The sequence below is a fragment of the Heteronotia binoei genome, unplaced genomic scaffold (genome assembly GCF_032191835.1).
Source record: "Heteronotia binoei isolate CCM8104 ecotype False Entrance Well unplaced genomic scaffold, APGP_CSIRO_Hbin_v1 ptg000072l___fragment_3, whole genome shotgun sequence".
NCBI classification, from domain to species: domain Eukaryota; kingdom Metazoa; phylum Chordata; class Lepidosauria; order Squamata; family Gekkonidae; genus Heteronotia; species Heteronotia binoei.
Window position 1 is genome coordinate 145,960 of NW_026799990.1, and position 25,667 is coordinate 171,626.

The 25,667-nt window shown below is 42.9% G+C and overlaps 2 protein-coding genes across 4 annotated transcripts in view; one reads left to right on the top strand and one right to left on the bottom strand.

The window, feature by feature from the left end:
- Nucleotides 1–25,667, top strand: part of LOC132590508 (dimethyladenosine transferase 1, mitochondrial-like) — a 68,138-nt gene that overhangs the window by 18,879 nt on the left and 23,592 nt on the right. For all 3 annotated transcript variants that reach the window (XM_060263416.1, XM_060263417.1, XM_060263418.1), the window contains exon 6: nt 3,619–3,738. In XM_060263416.1, the coding sequence (XP_060119399.1) occupies nt 3,619–3,738 (120 nt within the window). The remainder of the gene's footprint in view (nt 1–3,618; nt 3,739–25,667) is intronic.
- LOC132590509 (claudin-20-like) lies at nt 10,864–11,932 on the bottom strand. The gene has a single exon (XM_060263419.1). It carries the CDS (start codon nt 11,634–11,636, stop codon nt 10,974–10,976), a length of 663 nt encoding a protein of 220 aa, XP_060119402.1. The 5' UTR covers nt 11,637–11,932; the 3' UTR covers nt 10,864–10,973.

The following is a 25,667-nucleotide window of genomic DNA, read 5'->3' on the forward strand; positions in this document are numbered from 1 at the left end:
AGAACACAAACACAAATATATATTTTTTTAAACTTAAAAAATGCTTAAAATGTTAGCACATTGGTCTTAAAGATGCTTTCTTTGTATTTCTCCCATGGGATTCAGGGAACTCAGCAAAGGAAGCTCTGACTCTTTCCTTCCTTCCCCAGGGGACTGGGAGGGGGAGGAGCCTCAGCCAATAGAAGGCTCAGTAGCTCTGCTGTGTGATTGAGAGAGCCTGGCAAAAGCAAGCTATTTCTTCCCCATTCCTCCCCAAGGGAGGAGCCTCAGCCAATGGAGAAAATAGAAATTTTGCTCTGTAGCTCCTGTGCAATTGAGCAAGCCTTGCAAAGCAAGCTATTATGCAGAAGGAAGCAAGGTATAAGGAGAAGGAAGCAGATGACAGCCAGTTGCTCAGGGGCCTGATTCGGCCCTGAACTGCATGTTAGACACCTCTGCTCTAATCGCTATATCTTTGTCTTGCTGAACCAAACATTGTGGCTAAAATTGTTAGCTGCTGTCTTCCTGTCCAGTGTACCATGATGAACAGCACTGCAGAAGAGCTGTTGTAGCTTTGTTTTTGCTGAGTTATGCTTTGTGAGAAAAAGAGGTTTTTTGTGTGTGTGTGCGTGTTTGTGTGTATACACACATACATGCATATCAGGTTGGACACAGTCATGGAATTCGATGGTGTAGTAACTCCCTAAGAGTTGGTAGCTAAAATTCTATCTTCCATTGCAAGGAGATACTGAGGAAGAGTGTGGACTCTATTGTCTAGAGTTGTTTATGAATTCCAGTGGAAGTGTGTTTAAATTACACAGTTTATGTTGCAGGCATAATGTTATACCATTAGAAGGGGTGAGAACAAACACTGAGCAAGAGTAGAATTGTTCCTAAGTTCTGTGCTGCCTTCAATATATCTTCTGATAAGCTCCTCCTTCAGTCACATCTATCTTTTGCTCCTTGCACTAGCAGTGTTCGATCATCATAAGAGTTATCCTGGCCCAAGGTTATCATTATCCTGGAGTAAGTTTTTCCACCAGCAAACCACAGTGCCCTGACAGCACATGGGGATTTTAGGACAATCAATGAACATCATTTGTGAATAGCATCATTCTGTCCTGTACAGCCAATGACTTCGATAGATGTTGGGTAGGTTTTCCTCTGCCCTCCCCAATTCAGCTTCCAAACGGAAACTACCTACAGTCAGTTTAGATTATGTAAGGTATCTGAAATGGCTATTGATCTTTGGAAGGAAAACTCACATGATCTTGGTGTTTTAACATTTTGACTTATTTAAAAATTCTCCTTATTTAAAAAATAATCCCCCCCCCCTGCAAACCTGGGGTCTCCCCAGTTTATCAAAATTTTTGATCCATACTCAGGGGCCAGGTTCAGAATTAGATACATAGATGTTCTAGTCAAGGTGAAGGGATCATCTGAGCCAAGCTCTCCAGACACTGCAATTATTTGACAAAGCAGACCCCTTTTATCAGCTCTCAGTCCATGTGGGTTTTGCCATAAAAGCTCCCATTCCGTTTGCTAAAATAATTGATAGTGTGAACTGCTGTTCTGTGCTTTAGTGATAGGGCTAACAGATTGGGCTTTCCGATCTAAAAAAGATTGGAAATGGAGAACAGTTTGTTAACAATGAAAGGGAAGTACAGAGTTGAAAACATAAATGCAGTCTGTGCTTTATATAGCCACAACCAGCTGTATGTGCTATCAAGTTCTTTTTCTTAATACGTGACACACAGATTATAGTGTTTCTGCACATAACGTATTTTAAATGAGATGCAAAATAGTACGCACAGTAAGTTTCTTGTAGTTAGTTGAAAAGGGCTAAATCTACAGGAAATGCAGCAGCATGATCCTGGCAATAGGAGAGTTGTCTTTGATAACTCCTGTTGAGATTCTTCTAGTACTTTTTCTCATTAAAACCACCATTTTTTGAGGGTGGGTTTTTTTTGCCAATTCTGTTGGTCCTTCGACTCTTAATCTGAAGGGGGGGTTTTTTGGTTATTGGGTTCAGTCTGACTTTGAGGTACTACGAGCAAAGCTGTATTCACAAAACAGAACATTTCTCCCTCTAGCCCCACTATAGCCATCCTTGAAATGTTGTCTTGAGCTTTAGAGGACCTCTAGGAAAGGCAGTGGATATGAGATGAAAATCTACAGTTTGGGTAGAGAGTTGGCAAAAAATTCCATACCCTCCTTCATTTGCAGAAGTTTGACCCTAATTATGTAATATTTATATTTGAAGGTAATACTATTATCATTGTACGTGATGCGCAAATGTAGATGTCTTCCATTTGTACTGTGTAAATAGAAGAGAGTTTTGCAAAGAAGGAAATAAGGTTATGGAGACTTCAGTTTGTGCCCTTAAGTCCTGTGTTGGTGGCACTGACTAGTCTCTCCACTACAATTGAGATAAATAGCTGTTACTATTAACTGCAACTAAGAGCATTTAAGTCAAGGGTGTTAAACATGCAGCTCGAGGGCCAGATCAGGTCCCCAAAGGGTTCTTAACAGGCCTGCGAGCAACTCACTGTCATCTGCTTCCTTCTCTCTCTCTTGCTTCCTTCTGCATCACAGCTTGCTTTGCCAGGCTTACTCAATCGCACAGGAGCTACAGAGCAAAGCATCTGTTTTCTCCATTGGCTGACGAGCACATGAAGCAGCTTATGTACAAAAGCTTGCAATGTCAATAAATCAAAAGTAGGTTTGCAACTTAGACACACACCTAACAACACCTGAACAGCATACTCAGGATTGCTACAGCACAGACATTGCCTCCTGGTTTTAATGTAATAATTCAGAGCAAGAGTTATCAGCTATCAGAAACTGTTGAACAAAATATTGCAAGCATGCTAATCTTTTAAGCATATTTTAAGTTTTTTTTTAAAAAAAAAATTGTGTTTGTCTGTGTTCTTTATAAAGTTTATGTCTTCGCTACTTGGCATTACATTTTATGACACAAATGGACTGGCCCTGCAGGGTCTCATTTATGTCAAATTTGGCCCTCATAATGAATGATTTTCACATCCCTGATTTAAGTATTGTCCTTCTGCTAAAAATGGTTGCTCCAAGCAACTTTTACATGCTGATCCTTCTTTAGCTTATACTTTCTGCTTCATAGAAACTTTGTGTTAGAGTTTCTAGAGTATATTTCTACAGCGACAATGTACACACACTATATTAGGAGAGAAAATTATATGAAATACTATTTTTGAAACCTTACAGTAAAATGTCTTCTAGTTTGATGTTGATTCCAGTAGGAACAGGGATGTGATAGTGAAGAATTCACATTCGTTTTCTTATTTTGTCTTTTTAGTCACACTCTTTCTAGGACTCTTTCCCCCACCCCCACCCCCCAAAAGTAAAGAGAATGTTGCTTCATAGTGCTGTCATTCAGGTCATTTTGCCCACATTCTAAGTAGAGGTCTGTTATCACTTCTACAGTGCTGACTGAGCCTTCATGTATTTACTGCACAGTACAATTCATTCAAACAAATATTAAAGGACACTTTTGGCTAAGAGGCTTTTGATTTTTGTTTGTTTTTCAAAACCAGTACAACTTACGGTTTGATAATTTGAATGAATTTATTTGCAAAAAACCTCTTCTGTCTTCTTCCACAGAGGCTGACCGCTTGTACGGGATCCAGGCAGCGTAGCAGACTTTCTATTATGTCTCAGTATCTGTGCACTGTTCACAATTGTTTTACAATTCCGGGCCAAGCTTTTGTCCCCAAGCCCGAGGTGAGTCTGTTTTTTCTCCAGTAATAAGATCCATGTACTGTAACTTCAGATACTCCATTGTGGAATAAGTTGAATGCAGAGTTTGATTCTGACTGGCATGGAGTTCCTTTAAGTCTCTTAACAGGAATGAATGCACAACTGTATAACTCCAGAAGATTTTGAAGTAAATTCTCTACTAAAAAAATATTTATTGCTGGATGAAAATAAAACAATTGAACTGTGCTATATTTCAAAGTCAAGATAGTTCTGAATTCTGGAGGGAAAATGAATATAAGAAAGAAAATGTTCAGTTAAGATGGTTCTTCATAATTCATATTTTCCTTATCAGTGAACCCCAAGACAGTGAAAGGTTGATGTGGATCATTGCAGTTATTTCATGTTAGACCTGATGGTATTTGTTTTCTGTCTCTTGAATACCTCAAGTTATAAAACGTGTATAAATAAGTGCTTGTGAATTTAATATGTACTGAAAAGATACCTATTTCATTAGTGCTGTCAGCAAATTAAATATTCTGTAAGTGGTAATATTGATTTTAATAACCCCTGTTCCACAGTTTTGATTTGTTAGATTACTGCATCAATGCAGATAATACTGAGGTTTTAGGATCCTGCCTGCTTCCCTTCTCCCCCTGCCCTCCCCCGATGAGCCTGGGGATACTTTTAAATTCTTACAATGATTTTGATGCTGTGAGCACAGCATTCCATGGTGTCTCCTGAGAGCTAGTCTGTTAAATATACCACTGTGACGGAAAGCTAGGGGTTAACCATAAACTGAAGACGCACAGGGCTGCGTCAGGTGACCTGAGGGTGGGGGCTTAGTGCTCAGAACTCTCAGGGAGGGAAAGTAGTAGTGGAGAAGGAGAATCTGCTGAGGCAGTCATTCAGTCAGTTGGTGTCTGACAGACTTGGTGCCTGTCAGAAGTCTGTCAGTGTTGGGGCCTGACAGAGACTGAAAGGGTCAGTTTGTGCCTGACCGAGGCTGGGAGGACAGCTGATCCTGTGAAGGAGCTTGAGGTGGAGACGGGGAAGTCTTCCGGAAACTACAAACTCGAGAAAACCAGCCAAGAGGGCTGTGTGTGTGTGAGTCAGTTAAGACCTGAACGGTCACAAACACCTAGAGACAACTCTGAAGATCTAGTGAGGTGGTTGAGGGAGTGGATGTGGGTCTGAGACACCAGAAGGGCTGAGAGGAGAGACTCCAGTCGAGGGGTGAGACTAGACACATCAATCCCAAGAGGCCAGTCCTTGGCTAGAGGTGGAGAGTGAGTTAAAGGGAAACTGTGAACTGTGTAACTGAGAGAGACTCAAAAGGAAGGATAAAGTGAATGTAAAGCCTGAAACAACTGAACAACGTATTAGCCTGTGTAAATATCTCCCATATCCCCAAGTTAAGAATGTTGTGTTACAATAAATCTGTGGTTTATGTTAAAGTTCTCAAGAGCCTATATTTTGTGGGAAGAAAAAACAAAGCTGCTGTGGTCCCATCAACTAAACAAGTAAAACACCCCGAAGAGACTGAAATATAGAGGTCCAGTGAGACCGTGAGGTGGGCGCTGCTATAATTGGTGGCAGCAGTGGGATTTCGAAGGAAACCCCCAGAATAAGTGTCACTAAGACACACAGAAAGTAGAGGGACACTGCAGTGAAGGGATTAAGACAGTTCTGTGAAAAATTCCTGTCAGAAATGGCTCCTCCTAAGAGAACTACCACAGCCACGGGGGATGGGCAGACACAAGAAGAGATTCCTGAGGAGAATCCTAGTCAGAGCATAGAGGCTATGAAAATACAGTTGGAATTGGCCAGAATAGAAGCAGAAAAAGAAATTCAGATGGCCAAAATTCAATCAGAGAGAAAACAAAGGGAAAGGGAAGCAGAGAGAGAGAAAGAGTTGCAGATGGCTAGGCTGGAATCAGAGAGAGAAAATAGAGAGAGAGAACACAGAGAAAGGGAAGCAGAAAGAGAGAAAGAATTGCAAATGGCTAGGCTGGAATCAGAAAATAGAGAGAGAGAACATGAGGAAAAAATGTACAGTTTGAAACTCCAGGAGATTCAGGGAAAGCCAGAATTTCAACGTGATACTAGAAATGAAAGGCGCCTCACAGTAGAACAAAAGAAATTCCCCAAGTACCAAAAAGGGGATGATGTTGAAGCCCCCACCCTCAGGTCACCTGACGCAGCCCTGTGCGTCTTCAGTTTATGGTTAACCCCTAGCTTTCCGTCACAACCACATAGCTGCTTTTCCTTCACTTAAGTGCTTGGTGTAGTTTTGAGTTTCTGCCTTGGACTCATACCCTTTCCAGCCCAGGTGTCTTCATTTTCACAATTGTGTAACTGCAAAAAGGCATCAAGTCTCAGTTTGCCAGTGATCCACAGTAATGCAGCTGGTATTTAAAGCTCTTCTTAGAGTTTGGGTATCAGTTGTGCTGTTCCTTGACTCCTTGGTATTTGGTAGCCAAGAGGGAAGAGGAATATCCTGCTTCTATCCCTGGAGAATGTAATTTTGCTCAGATTTTTATGAGTTTTGGATTGCCATTGCTGATATTAGCAGTGTATATGCTCTATTATAATATACAGGCTGGCTTTGTCTAGTAATTCCTATGATGTAAGAAGATTCTTCCAAGCAAACAAAATTAGATGGACTCCTAGAACAATAGGTATTGTTGTTGATCAGACTGGCACTTCAAGGATTGTAAAATAATTGTCAAATGCCCAGAGAACAAATGTAAGCTGAAAAGCTGCTTTTGCAAATGGATTAGTAACCTCTTACCCTTGACACAAGATCTAGGTATAGGTTTTTGAGATCTGTGAAATGCTTAGTAGGAATGCAGACTTAACAATTGTGCTGGCAGCAAGAACGAAAAAAATGAACCAGTATCATTTTTAAAAATCTAAATTGGTCCAATCTGTTCTAGCTCAACTGCAGCAAGCTGATACTCAGATGTTGCTTTGAAAGCCTTTCCCAAGAAGTAATAGCACTGAAGCTAAACAAGCTTTGTTGAGGCAGATGTGGAAGTGACTAACACAATGCAAACTAGGCATTTTCTTAATGATGCAGAATAAACAATGTTTCCTAATCAGAATAAGGATGTCTGTTTCCATTGTTAAGTATTTTTCTCAATTACTGCTTCCCTATTAATTCTGAATTAGAATTTCGACACAACATTTGTATGTGATTATGTACATTTACTTTTCGATATGCTTCTGGCCTAAAGTCATCAGACCCAGTCATTATTAGTACTGTGGAAATTTACTTTCCAGGAGCTTTTCAAAAGATAAATATAAATAAAAATAAACGATTGATAAATATTGTAGCTGTTGCTCCCCAAAAAATGCCAGTTTGAGGAAGGCTTTTGGATGTGTAAACTTAATTTTAAATTCTTGTTTAAATTTTAAGAATAGTTGTGCTCTTGCATGTTTGCTTGCTGGCTCTCTGTCAGTGAAGCTGATGAAGATTCAGTGAAAGAGCCATACGTGTACAATTTTGAGCAGCTTGGATGAAAAACAGCATATAAATGTGCCAAATAAGTGTAATTGATTCACTGTGGAATGCTGGTATGGAGTCTTTCCATTTAATGAAATAGATTTGCTAACAGGGTAGTGGTTCAGAGATACAGAACTAAGGTGCGCTTCTCATAGTTTATTTGGTTATATTATGTAACATTGTTAGGTTTTGCATTATTTTGTTTTCTTTGGTTAGCATGAAAGAATGAAACCTGAGATCCATTCAGATTGGCATTATGGTATGAGCTCTTATATGTAATGCAGAAATCCAAGTGTTAATCAATGCACAACCATTATTTTCGGTGCTGATATTCTCCTTTTTTCATCCTCAGTGCTATAGTTTAACTAGAAATCTTTATGTAGCCACTTCAAAGTAGTATAGAATAGGGGCCCTCAGTGTTGGTACCCATGGGTGCCATAGCACCTACCACAAGCTTTCCTGGCACCCACCAAGTGCTTTTAAAAAGTAGGGAGGGCCAGATACAGCAGGGCTTCTGATTGCCGACTGGAGATCTAATCTGCAGATTTTTAAAAAGCTGCTTTGGCACTGGCTGCCACCACAGCACAAGGATCTTTGCTGGGTGACGGAAGATAAGCTGTGCATACTCAGGAAAATATTTTTAAACACTGTGTTCATTGTAAAAGGCATCCTGTTAAGCAGAGATTCTGCCTAAAATGTTGAAGAGTTAATATTATGGTTATGCATGGCCTCACTCCCTGACATTTGTGGTTGTGCCCACCATCCTGTGTCAGAATTCCAAAGGTGCTCACAGGCTCAGAAAAGTTGAGAACCCCATGTCTAGACAGTCTCAGAACTATTTACATTCTTCATCTTTGCTATTAAAAGGAAATAGCATACTGTCTTTGTGTAAAACCGTATGGGTCTACAAATGGTCCTGCATTTGTCATTTATTCCCCTCTTATCTGTAGAGAAAGAAAACAAGCTGCATCTGTGCTTTGGTTTGACTGCTTGAGCCCTATGTTTCTGTTGTGTCTTGCCTTGCCTTTTGCTAGCAGTAAGCTCTTCTTTTGTTTTTGAGGTTGCTGCTGTGTGGTGGCTATCTTTTAATCTCATTTTGATCCATCCTTTCCTCTGGGGAGCTGAAAGGCATGCGACTTCCACCCATATTTTAACCTCACTACAACCTTGTGAAGTTCATTAGCAAGAAAGAGAATGACTGGCCCAAGATCACCTCCTTCTGAGCTTTATGGCAAAGTGAGGATCACTCAGATTATTGTCCAACAACTTATACCATGCCAGCGCTATCAAACTGATGAAGCAATGTGTGGTTCCTTATGTATGAATATGGGATGCTATCTGCTGTGTCTGTGATGGGTTGTGCGTACTTTTCATAATGTTCTTTGTGGTATCAGATGATGTGTCCTTCTGCTCGAATATTGTAACAGCAATAGATGCCTGAAAGGAGGATGCTCACTGGTGTTAATGATTGTCTCCTTTCTCTATCTCCCTGCATGTGGGGTTTCTTTTGCTCTGACATGACTTTGTTGGCAGCAATTGCTGGTTATTTTTCTTCCTGCAAGGTATTTTTGTGGCCTTTGTCAGGCTAATTGTGCATTTTTAAAAAGCCGAGTCTGGTAGTTTAGCTTTTTTAACCCTTTTGTACTTGATCAATGTATCATTTGTACTAATGTAAGGTTAGTGTAATGTCTTTTGAAATTACTGAGTCTTCAGTCTCAGATGATGTCCTTATGTTCAGATCTTTTTATTTACTGAATATTTCAGCAAGTGGGATGACCAATATACAATATTACTGGGCTGCTACTGTTTCTCAGTTGCCATGCATTACACTTTAAGTATGTCCTGATGTTGCTTTGGATTCTCTTCTTCCTCCGACCTATTTTCCTCCTAATTTCGGAGGTCATCTAAAGAGAGAATGCTGATCTTCAAGGAAGAAAATGGTCACGTTTTTACAATGATCACTGAGGATACTCGGTCCTACCACTAAAGTAAACCCACTGAGGTACATGAGTGCTTTGGAAAAAGTATATTGCAGCTATAGACCTCCTGATAAGCTATTCACTTCAGCCAGCTCACTGCAGTGTATCTTGTTTACTACTAGTTTTCCTTCTTGAGGAAACATTGGCTGGACTGTAGGAATTGTTGTCATCTGTAGGGGTCTGAAATGTGAAGGATCCTCTTACGCCATACTCATAATCAGTCTGTAGCCTAAAGATCATTGGTTATAACATGAATGCTGCTTTAGACCATTTTCCTGCTTTATGGCTACCTTTTTAGTTCTGGTTATTTGAAGACCTTTGTTTTTATTTTAGACGCTTAAGATTTGCATTGTACATACAGTGGACAAAGATTCTTAAGAAAAAATAAATATAACATTTTCTACATCCTTTAAAAGTGGTGCTTGAAAAATATTGGCATATTTACAGAACTAATGTAGCTACTGTACAGAGTGAAGTAGTAGTAGCCAAATAAATGTCATAAATCCATTTTTGTTACATTTCTGCTAGTAAATATAGAGGCCAGTAAAACAAATTCATTTATTTCTAAAAACAGTTTTGCATTTGATTGTAAGAAGTGGTTTACTGCTCTGACATATAGATAATGCATTTCTTTCTCCATCTACAATTCACTGCTTTTTTGCTCATGTTAACCTTTTTAATCCTTCATTGAAACATAAATTCATGATACCTGTGTTATATGGAAATGTTATGTGTCCTGAATCCTTGTATTACTACTTTATGCCAAGAGATTCAATTTTGACCTCTCCTCACAATAGAAATGAGGGGTTCCCAATAGTGGCTAGTAATAATTTCAGCATGTTAGTAAGAATGTTCTGAGACGCAAAGAGTGTTAACCAAATAACATCATGCTGGCAAAGTAATTACAAATGGAGTTGCTGCAAGAGCTCTGTGTGGCAGGCTGCCAGTAACTCTGGGGCCTGATCCAAGAGTGCCTTTCAGATAAGTTTATATATGATCTTATATGATATATTATATGATATGTGTTATAGGTGAAAATAACACCAAAGGACTGACTAGTTATCAGTTGCAGAAACATTTGTATTAGAAGTCAAGACATAGACCAAAATATATAATGTTGCCATAAAATGTTTTATGCATTCTCTTCTCTGTCCTGATGTTTGGACCTTAAATTTGCAGTGGTTGGATTAAGTAGATGTTTCTTCAGAAATAAAAATGGCACCTGCAGCAGGTGGTGAATGACGGGATGGGGACAGTTTTGGCAACATCTGAATGGCATTGTCAGCTTTTCAACCCCGACATGAAAATACATGAGAGTTTTTGAATGAAGAAATTTAGTTACCATGGTAGTTGGGAACTCACAATGAAAGACAGATGTAGCTATGATTTGGAAACAATACATAGGGTTTCTTATCGAGGCACAATAGGCTTTGCTGGTGCCATAGTTAAACTGAGACCCCTGAGGAAATTAAATTTAGCACATGACAAACATGAACAACTTTTGCATGCTAAAAGAGTTTAACACTGTATTCTTCATTTTGTTTTTTCCTATTACATTTAAGATGCAAAGCAATTTCAGCAATAAACTAAGGGTTGTTACAAGTATTTATACTTTAGGTATCCTTTTTCTGTGTAGGGTAGCTAGAATATACTTCATCAAAAATTTAACTGCAACCCTTTTGTTAAGAACAGAAAACTTTTTAACTTAAAAAAATTACAGTAAATAAAGCTGCGCTTGACTGTACAGGAACCCTGGCTAATATTTGCCACTATATTTACACATAGTCCTTAAGGTTGTAGCCTGAATTGTTCTCTTGCTGGGCACCTGGAAACTGTTGGTGTGGCTTATTAGGGTAAATCCAGGCTCCCTGCTGCTTTTTAAAACAGGAAGTGCCAAAGATTGCACCTGCCGTGAGTAGAAGTCCTGCTGAAATAAATCCAATGTAAACAGCTCCTCCTGGTTCATGCTTACTGCTTTCTGGAACTGCTGGGTCCAGAAAATTAGAAATGATCTCTCTCGTGTACCATGCTGTTGATATCAATCCAAATATTCCTGCAAGGATGAAGAAGACTCCTGCTGCAAATGACGTGTGGCTTTTGGTGTCCCTGTCCCCTCCCAGGCGGGTGCACTTCATCCCAACGGTGGCGATGCAGATTCCAAAAGCTGAGAGGATGCAAGACAAAACCATGGTGGTCCGCGCAGCTTGGATGTAAACAGGGAGGGAGAGGATGGAATATTTCAGTGTGCAGCTAAACATCCCGGTGCTGTACCATGTGCAGTCCATCCAGAGCCCTTGCATCTGAGTTATGGCTGTGATGATGTTTGAACCCACGTCTGCGTTCACCTTCCAGTTGGGCAACAAGGCAGCTGTGATTGCACCAAAAACACCAAACAAGGCTAAAATGAAAGCAAAGAACTGTAGAGCTGCTGATGCCATGATGAGACTGCTGTCACCTTTTGTCTGCCTGTTTCTCTTCTGTTGTTGTAAACCTGTGTAATTGTCTGATCGCTCCCCAGCCAAGGTTGTAGCTGTCTGTGTGTGAGAGAAGGGGGGGAGTGGAGAATGGCAGGGGCAAAGAAAAAAGAAGTGAGCAAACAAGAAGGCTGTGATTTTTAATAAAAGCTATCTGAATGAATGACTGAACGTGACCCTGCAGCAGATGAGAAGGCTACAAAAGCATCGAGCAGCTGTATACAGGGTACTTGAAAAAGAAATTATTACAAATGGAACAGTGTTTTTGAGCGACTGAGCATAAGGAGCCTCCGTTTGATAATACAGTGACCAAAAAAAAAAGTTGAATTAAGACATAAGTTTATGATAATGGCCAGAGGGAAGGAAATGCAAAATGGGGCAGTTCTGCCCTTAATGGCCAGTGTAGAAGCCTTCACTCTGTTCTGCAAAAAAAAGGCAGTGAAAGGAACAAATGTATCTGCAGCTAGTATTATAAAGTCCAAATCTACAGTTAATAAGGTTAAATGTGTAAATTTGCTTCTCTAGTTCCTCTACTATTATTAATGCTATGGATGCTAGCTGTTTTATAAATTTCTAGCGTTTTTTGGTGGGGAGTGTCATTCTTTGATGTACTGTTTTCTAAAGAGCTATTTTCTGAAAAGCAAAATTCAAGTGTGTATGCTGATCACTTACAAGTTCCATTTTTCTTGAAGATTAGGAACTTTGTCTGTCCTTTGATCCATTCTAGCCATCTCCGGTATTGAACTGTCATTTACAAAAAGAACCCCAGGGCTTTTTTTGAGCAGGAATGCACAGGAACACAGTTCTGGCTGGCTTGGTATCAGGGTGTGTGGCCTAATATGCAAATGAGTTCCTGCTGGGCTTTTTTTACAAAAAAAGCCCTGAAAACAACTAACAAAGATTTGGGAGCGTAATCCAGCTAAAATCAAGCCCCACTGATTTCAACATAAAAGAATGAAATAATATGCTGGATTCTGGCATTGAAATCAGGCACCAATGTGAAAACTTACAACTGTTAACTTCAAATCAGCTGAATGTGTTCAGTATACCATGGAAACTTGGTGGGTGATCTTAGGCTAGTCATACTTACTCAGCCTAGCCTACCTCCCAGAGTTGTTACGAAGATAAAATGGGGAAGAAAGCATGATGTATGACACTTTTGAATCCCCCTTGAGAAAGAAGGCAGGGTAAAAATGAATTAAATATTCTGTTCAGTAAAATACCTGGTATTTTTTTCCTAAGGACATTTTTTTAAATTGTGTGTGTGTGTCTGCAGCTGGAAGTCATGGCAACTTCTGGTGACTGACCCTTACTGGAGGGCAAGAGGATATTAAGAGTGATAAAAATTATAGCATAATAAAATATTTTGTGGCTGTAGGAGTCATTCATTCTTACTGTATTAATTTTAAAATATTTAAATTTTTTGTTCCTGATTTTTCCTCAGACTGAATATCTAATCCAAGGTCATAATCTTTCAGGAATGTAATGATGTACTTAAACTTTTAAATAGTAAAGATGACCTAAGATCAGATTTTGGAATAGTAGGATTAAAATGGCTGTTTACCAGTATACCTCATAGAACAATGATCTTCATCCTTTATTCCTGAGACCCATCTTTAATGGCCAGGCAACATTATAGGACCCAGTGGTTGGTTAGCATATTACAGGATGTAAAATGACAGGAAGAGGAGGAGGCAGAATGGTATGGGAATTCTGTGCTGCAGGCATGCCCAAAAATGTTAAGACTGGTGAGAGTTTTTTGGCCTTTGCCTTTCTCGTGTACATAGCCCGTTTGTTGTTTTTGTTAGTGTAGTTAGTTAGTTAGATAGATAGTTTAAAAAAAAAAAACAGTTTTTCCGTGTGTGTTTGTCGGACTGCCCTTCGGGGCTTTCCCTTCATCTGTTTTCCCCCAGTTTTTCCCCTCAGAGGATTCTGAGTGGGTTTTTTAAGCGTTTTTTTTAGAGGTGCCGTTCCTGCGGGAAGAAGATTGCCCCCCCAGACGGCCATTCTTTGTGTCTTCCCTGCTTGGGTGAAGCACACCGCGTGGAGGCCTCCAAGCAAACGCGGAAGAACCGGGCGGCGCGGCTCTCAGCAGCCTTAACTGAGTCAGCACTCCGCCCTCAGAGGTCGGCACCGGGCCAGTTGGTATCGACAATGGCGGACGCCCAGGCCCTGGCGGTCACATCAGCCGATGTGACCCCAATCGCGACCGAAGTGCCGGTAGAGCGAGGCTCCTCCACTAAACAGTCCCATGATGGATCTGTGGATACGCCCGCCAAGAAGCGCCGAGGGACCCGAGCATCTACATCGAAGAAGGCCAAGTTGAAGGAGAAGCGGAAGAGGCCCCGCACTCCATCGCCTTCACCGGACGCTTCAGCACTGACGACCTCCGAGCCGCCGAGGAAGATCCTGGCTTCCCCGCACCATAGCCCATCGGCACCGAGAGGCAGTGCCTGCAGCCCCGTTTCTCGACGTCAGAGCCCGAGATCGATCTTACCCAGCGATCCTCGTCCTCAGGGTCGCGACGGCGTAGTGGCAGCGAGTCAATCTCGGAATTGGAGGCATCGGCGCTGGTGAGACCTAGAGGCAGACGGGAGCCTGAGCCTCCGTTCGGACCAAGCCAGTTCCCACCACCGCCACCATGGGAGCAGTGTTGCTGGCAGCCCTACCCGTACCCCCCCGTACCAATGGTACCCGCTGAGGGAGTTTCTGGAGTGGGAGTAGCAGTCGGAGGTGTCTTGCATGTCCAGGGTCTCACATCACTCCCGAAAGCCGTCGGCATCGGCGTCGATTCCTCCGGAGAGGCGCATCGTACCAGTTGAACCTCCTCGACAGCAATCGACACCGATTCAGTCACCACTGCGGGAATCGACACCGATCCTGTCGGAGCACTCCGCTCATCGGGAGTCCTCCTTGTCAGAATTGGAGAGCGACCTCCAGGAGGGTGCTTTGGAGCCCTCGCTAGTTTCCCAGACGGCTGAAGATATTCCGATTTCACCGTCGGAGGATATGAAGTCCTATGGGGACCTAGTGAGGAGAATGGCTGCCTCCCTCTCTCTGCCGGTGACTCAGCCACAACTTGTCGTGGACAAAAACGTCTTCGACATCATGCAGAGGGACACATCCACTGCTATCGCCTTACCGGTCACCAAGGTGATTTTGTAGGCAGTCAAGAAACCCTGGAAGAAGCCATCCACAACACCGGTGTCTTCCAGAAGGCTGGACCACATGTACAGGGTCCAGGAGACGGGGGCTGAGTTCCTTTTCAAGCATCAGAAACCGAACTCAGTTGTCGTCTCACACTCGTCCAAGGCTCGCAAGGTCCACTCCTCCCCACCGGATAAGGAGGGGAAGAAGCTCGATGGCATGGGAAGGAAGGTTTATTCTGCAGGGCCCTTTGGAGTAAAGGTATCTTAACTATGCAGCCTGCATGGCTAGATACCAATACTCTGTTTGGGAACAGCTCACCCCTTTCCTTTCCTCCCTGAGTGAGGATAAGAAGGCTGCTGCTAGAAAGTTGCAGAAGGAAGGCTTTGCTGTGGCCAAGCAACAGCTGGCTGCAGCAAAGCACATGGTAGATGTGTCGGCTAAGGCCATCACGTCTGCTGTGTGTATCCACCGTCACTCCTGGCTGAGATTGACTGCCCTGCAACAAGACACCAAGGCATTTGTCGAGGACTTGCCTTTTGAGGAAGATGGCCTCTTTAGTGCTACTACGGACACTGCACTGCAGGAGTTCGATAAAAGCCTCAAGACCTCCAGGAACCTGGGTGTGCAGGCCACATCTAGAGCTCCCAGGACCAAGCAGTGGCACAAACCTTGGGCCAAGAAGCCCTACCAGAAGTTCTCGCCAGAGCAGCAATGGCGTCCCCGCTCCACTCAGCCCGACAGGCCATCGTACTCGGGCAACAACAGGAACCGATACGGTTCGCAGTCCACGAGCAAGTCCAAGGGTGCCCGCCCTTAGAAGCAGGGCCTTTGACTTTCTTGTGGCACGCGCCGTCGTCCCTACTGGTTCATCTATCCGCCTTCGCCCTTTCCTGCCTGCCTGGGAGTTGATCTCCTGAGACAGGTGGGCTCTGTCCATCATAAAAAGAGGACTACAAAATAGAGTTTGTTCAGATCCCGAATCAATCAGTGGTGATCACCACTCCCCCTTCCCCACCTCTGCTGGCGGAGGTGAACAACCTCCTACAGAAACAAGCCATAGAGAAAGTTCCATTGGAGGCCAGGACGGGAGGCTTTTACTCTCACTACTTCCTGGTTCCCAAGAGGGACGGGGGCTTAAGACCAATTATGGATCTTCGGAATCTGAACAAATTTATTCTGTACCAGAAGTTCAGAATGTCCACGCTGCAGACAATCCTGCCCCTCATCAATCAAGGGGACTGGATGGCAACTCTGGACCTCAAGGATGCCTACTTCCATGTCAGCATCCACCCGGCGTTCAGACGTTTCCTCAGGTTTGCAGTGGGTTCCCAGCACTTCCAATTCAAAGCCCTTCCGTTCGGCCTGTCTACTGCACCTCAGGTGTTTACGAAGATGATGAGCGTTGTGGCTGCCCATCTTTGCCTCCAAGGAGTTGTTTTCCCATACATCAACGACTGGCTCCTTGTGGTGAAGTCGAGGGAAAGTTTGTCAGAGCACATTGCCATCACTCTGCATCTTCTCGACACCCTAGGGTTGCAGGTCAATCTGGAGAAATCCCATCTCACTCCGTCAAGGACAGTGCAGTTCATAGGGGCTTTGCTGGATACAAATCAACATCGTGCATTTCTGCCTTTGCAGAGGGCAAAGGACATTGTCAGTCTGGTTCAGCTGCTTCAAAGGCGAAATTGGGGCACAGCGCAGCAGCTTCAGCGGATGCTGGGGCTGATGGCGGCGACGACAAGCGTGCTTCTATTTGCGAAACTGAGGATGAGAGACCTATAGTTGTGGTTTCTTTGCCAGTTTTGTCCGCTCAGAGACTCACCTCAGAAGAGGTTCACCATTCCATCCGAGACGCTTCAAGCACTATGGTGGTGGGAGTCGGAGGACAACATCTGCCAAGGGGCTCCTTTCCACCTTCCAACTCCTGCTGTGATCATCACAACAGACGCTTCTTTGTGGGGCTGGGGGGTCCACATGGATGGTTTGTGTGTGGGGAGCCAGTGGCCGCCAAAACTGACCCAGTTCCATATAAACTATCTGGAGCTTCTGGCGGTTCACTTTGCCCTGCGTTCTTTCCGCCCTCTGGTGGCGGGGAAGACTGTAGGACTGCTCACGAACAATATCACTGCCCTGTGCTACATCAACAGGCATGGTGGGACAGTGTCTCGTCGGCTCTGCGCACTGGTGATGGATCTCTGGTCGGAGTGTCTGCAGTATGACATCTTTGTAAAGTTGGCACACCTTCCGGGGGTCCTCAACATCCAGGAGGACTCCCTCAGCGGGGAGGGGGGCTTCTCCACATGAGTGGGAACTGCAGTGGCGCTTCCTGAAGCCAGTATTTCAGTGGTGGGGGTACCCGCAGCTGGATGTCTTCGCCACGGCAGAGAACACGAAGTGCCCCATGTTCTGCTCGGGGGGGGGGGGGGCGGACCCAACCTCTCTGGGAGACGGACTCCTGCTTCCGTGGGAGAGTCGGTTCCTCTACATGTTCCCGCTCCTGCCGTTGTTGACGAAGGTAGTCCACAAAATTGCAAGGGAGAGACCACGCTGCATCCTGGTGACTCCTTGGTGGTCCCGCCAGAACTGGTTCTCGATCCTGCTCCAACTGTCGGAGGGGGTCTTCTACCAGTTCCCAGCAGAGCCGGATCTTCTATCAGCTCAGGGAGGGTATGTTCTCCATCACAACGTACCACACCTGAAGATGACAGCATGGCTCATCGACCTATAGGGTTCTCGGACAGGGTCCAGCAAGTTCTTCTGAACAGTAGAAAGCCGTCCACCCGTGCTTCCTATGACAAGAAGTGGCGGAAGTTTACTAAGTTTTTGGTTGACCCTTCAGTCTCGCCTAGTAGGGCGGGATTATCAGCCATTTTTGAGTTTTTGTTGTCCCTAGTGGATTCAGGTCTGGTTTTCTCCTCTATCAAAGTTTATTTGGCGGCATTATCTGCCTTCCATGATCCGGTGGAGGGGTACTCTGTTTTTGCACACCCTCAGTCCAAGAAATTTTTGAAGAGATTGTTTAGGCTGCACCCACCATCGAGATCGCCCCCACAGTTATGGGACTTGACTTTGGTGCTGGACATACTAACCCGTCGTCCCTTCGAGCCAATGGCCACGTGCTGTTTGCAGCTCTTGTCATGGAAGACTGCATTTTTGGTTGCCATCACATCAGCGCGACGTGTTGGGGAGCTCACGGCGATGCGTTGTGATTACCCTTATCTTGTTTTTAGAGAGGCTGGGGTTTCTATGCCTCCGGACATTAGTTTTTTTCCAAAGGTGGTCTCCCAGTTCCACCTCAATTTAGAAGTTTGGTTGCCCACTTTTTACCCTAGCCCTTCCTAGGAAGTACTTCTTCACCCAAAAAGGAAGTACTTCTTCACCCAAAGGGTGATTAACATGTGGAATACACTGCCACAGGAGGTGGTGGCGGCCACAAGCATAGCCACCTTCAAGAGGAGGTTAGATAAAAATATGGAGCAGAGGTCCATCAGTGGCTATTAGCCACAGTGTGTGTGTGTGTGTATGTATATATTTGGCCGCTGTGTGACACAGAATGTTGGACTGGATGGGCCATTGGCCTGATCTAACATGGCTTCTCTTATGTTCTTATGTTCCTCGTATGAGGAACGTAGGTTGCATGCTCTGGACGTTAAGCATGCCTTACTGTTTTATTTGAATCGTTCAAGGGTTTTTCGGAAGGACAAGCAGGTTTTTGTTTCATATGCTGCTCCCAAGTTAGGCTCCAGGATTTCGTCTCAGAGGCTGTCAAAGTGGCTTACTGAGACGATTAAACTCTGTTATTTGCTGGCGAAGAAGCCTTTACCTGGGCCTGTTCGTGGACACTCCACAAGAGCGATGGCCACGTTGGTGGCGTTCCTGAGAGTTGTGTCCCTTTCCGATGTCTGCAAAGCGGCTACCTGGTCGTCTCCGCATGCCTTCATGAAGCACTACGCGCTGGACGTGCATGCTCAGCAGAGGACTCAGTTGGGAACGGTGGTGCTGCAAGCTGTTTCTTCCGGTTGATCGTCTTCCCGCCTCCAGGTATGGTTGGCTTGCTAATCTCCCATGGGTGTGAAGCACAGAGACCACGAATAAGATAGACAGGTTGCTTACCTGTAACTGTAGATCTTCGAGTGGTCATCTGTGCATTCACACTACCCACCCTCCTTCCCCACTGCTGACGGTCTCCCTCCAGTAGGGGCTTCCAGCGGTCAGAAAGGAACCGGTGGGATCCCCGCACTGGCGCCGGTGAGCATGCGCATTGGGACGCCTGCGCATGCCTATTGGCGCTGAGCGCGGAAAAATCCCGGGCTTTTTCAGGTACCGATTCGGGGATCGGCGCAGGCGCACTATCCCATGGGTGTGAATGCACAGATGACCACTCAAAGATCTACAGTTACAGGTAAGCAACCTGTCTATATAGTTCCTTTGCTCTCTACACATGCTGTCTTGTAATAAATCCATCCAAAAAGCAGGAACTTGTGATTTATAAGGTGGGACAATGTGACCTACCTCAGACTCTTGACTCCTAAGTTGAAGACTACTTTTAGTACAGGATTAAACAGAAGAGTGGGCAAATCCAGTGTGTTCGTTCCTACAAACTTTCCACTTACAGAGACATATATTTTCCAGCCTTCCCCCATCAGGCTCTGGATACCTTAGAGAATCCACTCTGACTGTTGGGGCCCTCATAAATAAAATGCCTTATGGCAGGTGAGATGCATTAAAGAGATCATTAATGATCTGGAGTTCGGAGTAAGCAGTGAAGTGGCCAAGTTTGCAGATGACACTAAATTGTTCAGGGTGGTGAGAACCAGAGATGATTGTGAGGCACTACAAAGGGATCTGTTGAGGCTGGGTGAGTGGGCGTCAACGTGGCAGATGAGGTTCAGTGTGGCCAAGTGCAAAGTAATGCACATTGGGGCCAAGAATCCCAGCTACAAATACAAGTTGATAGGGTGTGAACTGGCAGAGACTGACCAAGAGAGAGATCTTGGGGTCGTGGTAGATAACTCACTGAAAATGTCAAGACAATGTGCAATTGCAATAAAAAAGGCCTACGCCATGCTGGGAATTATTAGGAAGGGAATTGAAAACAAATCAGCAAGTATCATAATGCCCCAATATAAATCGATGGTGCGGTCTCATTTGGAGTACTGTGTGCAATTATGGTCACCGCACCTCAAAAAGGATATTATAGCATTGGAAAAAGTCCAGAAAAGAGCAACTAGAATGATTAAAGGTACTGTGTGCAATTCTGGTCACCGTACCTCAAAAAGGATATTATAGCATAGGAAAAAGTCCAGAAAAGGGCAACGAGAATGATTAAAGGTTTGGAACACTTTCCCTATGAAGAAGGGTTAAAACGCTTGAGGCTCTTTAGCTTGGAGAAACGTCGACTGCGGGGTGACATGATAGAGGTTTACAAGGTTATGCATGGGACGGAGAAAGAGAAATAAGTCCTTTTCTCCCTTTCTCACAATTCAAGAACTTGTGGGCATTCAATAAAATTGCTGAGCAGTCAGGTTAAAATGGATAAAAGTACTTCTTCACCCAAAGGGTGATTAACATCTGGGCCTTTTCTGTGGCGGCCCTCTCCTGGTGGAACCAGTTGCCGGAGGAGGTGAGGGCCCTGCGGGACCTTGCCCAGTTCCGCAGGGCCTGTAAGACAACCCTCTTCCGGCTGGCCTATGACTAGCTGGTACAAGAAATCCAGGTGTAGTTATATTAGAAGTTGCTGTCCCTATTGTTTTAAATGGTTTAAATGTCTTATAATTTTAAATATTTTATAATTTTAAATGTATTAATTAATTTTAACTGTTTTATGCTTAAATGTTGTTATGTGGAATTTTATGCTGTGAGCCACCCTGAGCCACTTGTTGGGAAGGGTGGGATATAAATTAATAAATAAAAAATTAATAATAATAATAATAATATGTGGAATTCACTGCCATAGGAGGTGGTGGCGGCTACAAGCATAGCCAGCTTCAAGAGGGGATTGGATAAAAATATGGAGCAGAGGTCCATCAGTGGCTATTAGCTGCTGTGTGTGTGTGTGTATATGTATGTGTATATGTGTGTGTGTGTGTGTGTATTTATATATGGGCCATTGGCCTGATCCAACATGGCTTCTCTTATGTTCTTAAGCAATGGGGTGAAATCACCCACCTCCTCAATCCAATATGCTTTTACTCATTTGGCAGTTTGTGGACCTTTCAGGCAGGGATTGCAATGTAGAGGTCATAGTGACATGAACATGGGTTTAGTAACTCTGAAGTTTTGACAAGGATAAGATATTACTTCTACAGTAAAGACCATGAAGCAGGCAGTTGACAATCAGAGTACACAGTACTGAGCTACATTAACTAAATTAACAAATGTTCTGTCTTGGTCATAGCAGCTTCATATGGATGTGCAGCTAGGAAGGCTAAGAGAGCTCCTGGCCCTGGCTTCTTGGTGTATCAGAAATTAATATCCCAGTGCAAATCTGAACATGTCACCCTGATAGAGTTTGGTGGAATCTCAGAGCATTGTGCTGATGCACTGATATCACTTTTAGATTCATGCTCCAAGTAACATTACAGTTTCACATAGATAGGAAAAAAATAGCAAACTGTGCAGCACTATAATAGCAATTATATTGTAACAGCAACAAAGCCCTTAAAGGGAAACGTCCATATCCAATTAGAAATACATATCGTCTTGCTGCATAAAGAGTCTCATAACAAAGGTTGTCGTCTTCCATCACGATTTAAATAAGCCCAGTAGAAAAATCAAGTCAATTCAAGAGGACCGGTTTCGGTTTCAAAAACCTTCACCAGCCAAGGATTTAGCTTTGCAGTTTAGTACATCATGGCTTCAAGCCACATAAAGAAAAGATCACTTGCTATTTGAAGCACCAGTCCTTCCTGTTTATGACAAAAGTTCTGTTATTTTCTGGCTGGAGAAGCAATTACCAGCAATTTATACAGCAAGACGATATGTATTTCTAATTGGATATGGGTGTTTTCCTTTAAGGGCTTTGTTGTTGTTACAATATACTGTATTTGCTATAGTGCTACACAGTTTGCTATTTTTTCCTGTCCGAAGTAACATCATGGCATCAGTTGGAATGTTCCTGTCCCCCCAAACGCCTGCTGGTTGCTAGTGATTGGCTGTCAACCCTAATATTTCTCTCTCTCATATCTATTGTATCATCTATCTGTTCCCATTTTACAAATCACTGGCTCATATGTGCAACATATGTGTGAGTGTTCATCTTTAATAACCTCTGTTTTTCCAATATCATGAGATTGCTGCTCACTTGAGCTGGTAGGTAGCTTCCAGCTCACCTAGGCCAAACCCTTAGAAGTCTAGTATCCTGTGGGGCTGATTGCTGAGATTTGAGGCTATGTGAGCAAGAGCTGTTCTTCTAGCCCTGAGCCTGGTTGATATAATGCAGGAAGGTTGTTTTGTCTTTCTCCTTATAATGTATTGGAGAACTGGAGGGAGGGGAGCACACATCTCATTTTCTCAAGTGTACTATCAGCCATTGCGGTGCGTTTGCGACCCACTACTCATTTTTGTTCTAAAGTGACAACTTTCCATGCCTCTGTCACTTGCTTTATCCTTCTCAAACTACTTTCCTTTTGTAAAAAATTACAAATTTGTATTTTTCTGTCTACTTTGGGAGCGCTCAAGTGTCAGAAACCTCTGCCTTATCCATGAGTAGCCCTATCTTCTTGTCCTCAGCAATCAGGCTTGCTATTAAAAGGAGCGGTGGTGATAGTAGAAATAGTAGTAACAATTTGGTTGGATTAGGTTTTTATATGTAATTTAAGGGATTAAACGTGCAGACCTGAATGACAGATGAGCTAACCTCTACTGAGAACAGGCGTGTGCTAACACACCTAAATGTAGTATACACAGTCTAGTAATTAATGGATTCTTCTGTTTATGTATTTCTCATGTGTATAGCAAGACTTAGAGTAAAAACTTGCTGTCAACATACAAAAAACAAGAAAACCTCTGCTGAGCCAGCCTTATTTTTTTAACCTGCTGAGCTAGATCTCTGTAGGAGTAGAATTGCTTTTAAAAGCCACTTTTAACCCTTCTTGTGTATAATGTGTGTTTAGATAAACATTCCTCTGTATGCCTTTTGGCATATGTATATCCTGGCAATTATATCCACTAACTATAGTGTTCCTTCTGTGATCAGGGGAAGATTAAATAAATTTACTTCTAAATTTGTAAAGTTTTAGATTTGAAACAGTAGATAATTCATCTCTGTCTGTTAGAAGACATGTTAGTGGATTATTTATTTCCATATCCTTTTTTCCAGTTAACTTTTAAGAAATGTTTTATATCTGAACAGTAATACTAGAAATAGAGAAGTAAATTAATAAGTTATCAGAACTTCCTCTTAGTCAGTTCTCCCAGCTCCTGCTTTCTACTACAGGAATAGTAATAGGCTGCTCATTTCTTTTTTTACAGTGGATGGATAAAGAGGGAGGGTCCTATAGTTGTTTCTATCCTGCAGTTTTTGCAAGGCTGTAGAGTGTTCCTGGCACTTTCCAATCTGGGGAAGGTGGCTTGGGCAGACACAAGAATTATCTCTCCTCCTTTCTAGACAAGCTGCAGGCTTTGAGAAGTATGCCATCCCAAAATATTACCAACGAATATGTGAAACTCCACACTACATGATAGCAGAAGCAATGGATATTTTCTGTCGTTACTTTTGCCTGTGAAAGAGATGCACAGACACTATTTTTTATATATATTTTCTGCAGAAGCAACTGATTCTGTAACTCAAAATAGGTATGCAGAAGCCTTTGGACCTCTTTTGTGCTCTCAAAGCTCACTTTTGCACAACACACATCTATATTATTAGTGGTAGGTTCAGTAAAACATCATTTCACTAATCCTCCCCCCCACCCCCAAAGCATCCTCTTGAATGATATTAATTGTAGGGATTGGAGATGTGCTGTCTTCTGAGAGCATTGTCTTTCATTGATGTGTTAGTGGCCACACAGAGCAGGTATGCAGCTCACAAGTCAGATTGGAAATTGAGCCGTCCCTGGGTGGCTCCGTCCATCAGTTTTCACTCTCTTGTAGATAATTTATCATTACTTCAGATTTCAGCAGATTTGAAGTTAAAGCACATAAGAATCTAAAGCAGCAGTAACCTTGTCATCATAACTTCTATAAATGTGCTATTATGTCTTAAACAACCGTTAAAACACTATGAACTGCAATGTGAGAGTCTAATCTTAATACTTACAGCCAGATGGGATGTTCAGGATGCTTTCTTGGCAAGAGGAACCGTGGAAACACAACTTCTCCTGAATGTAAAGCTTGCTGTGCCTCATAGAAAAGCTGCATTGGTTTTTTTATTAAACAAAAATAGCTCTCTGGTACTACTAGCACAGCACTGCTCCCCATGCCTTGTCTCAGTACCATCTACTGGAGAATAAAGGACTACTTTGTTTACTGAAACTGTACTGGAGAAATACTTCAGTTAGGGAGGGAAAGCAAAAGAGATTATGGGGCAAACGCATGTAAACCCAGCACTCTAGATGTGTAATGCTTTCTGTAAATTGTTGACAACAGCTTGAAAACCTTGAGAATATGAAAGCTTTTGAGAAGCATGTATTAAATGAAATTTAATATTTATGGTGCTTTTTAAAAAATTGCTCCAAGCATAAGAAAAGTTTGCTGCCCTTGAAAAATCAAACAGTTTTATATTGCACCCACACATTCACAGACAATTAGACTCCCACAGTTCCTCCTAGGAATTATGGTGTGCTAAATTTAAGTACATGAAAGTGACAATTCTATGTGGTCAAGTTTACATACCTGGTAGTGGTAGCTTGTAACCCTCACAGGTTTATTCTGCAGTCACTTTCTCTGAGGAGTGTCAGGCACTAAAGCAGCAATGTTTGCTGATGATGCTTTTCTGATAAATACAGAGTACTGCTGAGGAGGTCTTAGCAAGTCAGCAAGGAGAAGCTTGTCAAGTGGGATGGGAAAACCTGATGATTATGCAGCAAGATAAATATGAGTTTTCCTGTTAGTTCTCCGAAAATGTGGAAAAGAGAATTGGTTTGTGATATAAGTTTATTTACAGTAACAAAGTTTTCTCATTAGCTTCAGTGTCTTGGAATAAATGGCTGCTGTATTCTTTTTAATGTGATGTTATGGTTACTATCACATAGTGACGTAAAGATTTCCATGCCTCTTGGTAGCTTGATATACAATAGTTGGTGGGCCAGCCAATCTTTGGTCACCGCTGACCTGCCCATTCACAATCTAGGCAGCGATTGGTTCTCTGATGTAAGTCTGGGCTTTGAAGGTATTTGGAAGCAGCAGGATGTCTCAGTATGTGGGGAGTGACTCTGAAGTTCATAGTAATTGCAGGGACAATATGTGCTTCTTCTGTCACAAGAGAGGGGGCAGAGGACATCCCTGCAGTTGAATTGAACTTTGGAGGCACTTGAGAAAGTTTCAGTTGTAAGACTGGAGAATTTATTTATTTATTTATTACTTCACATTTATATCCCGCCCTCTCTGCAAGCGGACTCGGGGCAGCTTACAATCAATTATGTAAAACAATTTAAAACCAATAAAATACATTTAAAACATTTTGTGGTGCTATACACTTGATATGGCGGGGTCTTTCTTTTTTTCCTGTTAAGGATCCCATGATATTCGTAGCTCCTCAGCGGTGAGAGGTGGTGGTTCTCTCCCAGATTCAGATGTTGAAGACCTGTTGAAACAGTTCTGTCTTACAGGCCCTGCAGAATTGTAAAAGATCTCGCAGGGCCCTTATGGCCTCCAGGAGGGTGTTCAACATTTCTGGTGCCACCA

Coding starts and splice junctions, on each gene's coding strand:
- LOC132590509 (XM_060263419.1), bottom strand. CDS start 11,636: ATGGCATCAGCAGCTCTACAGTTCTTTGCTTTCATTTTAGCCTTGTTT.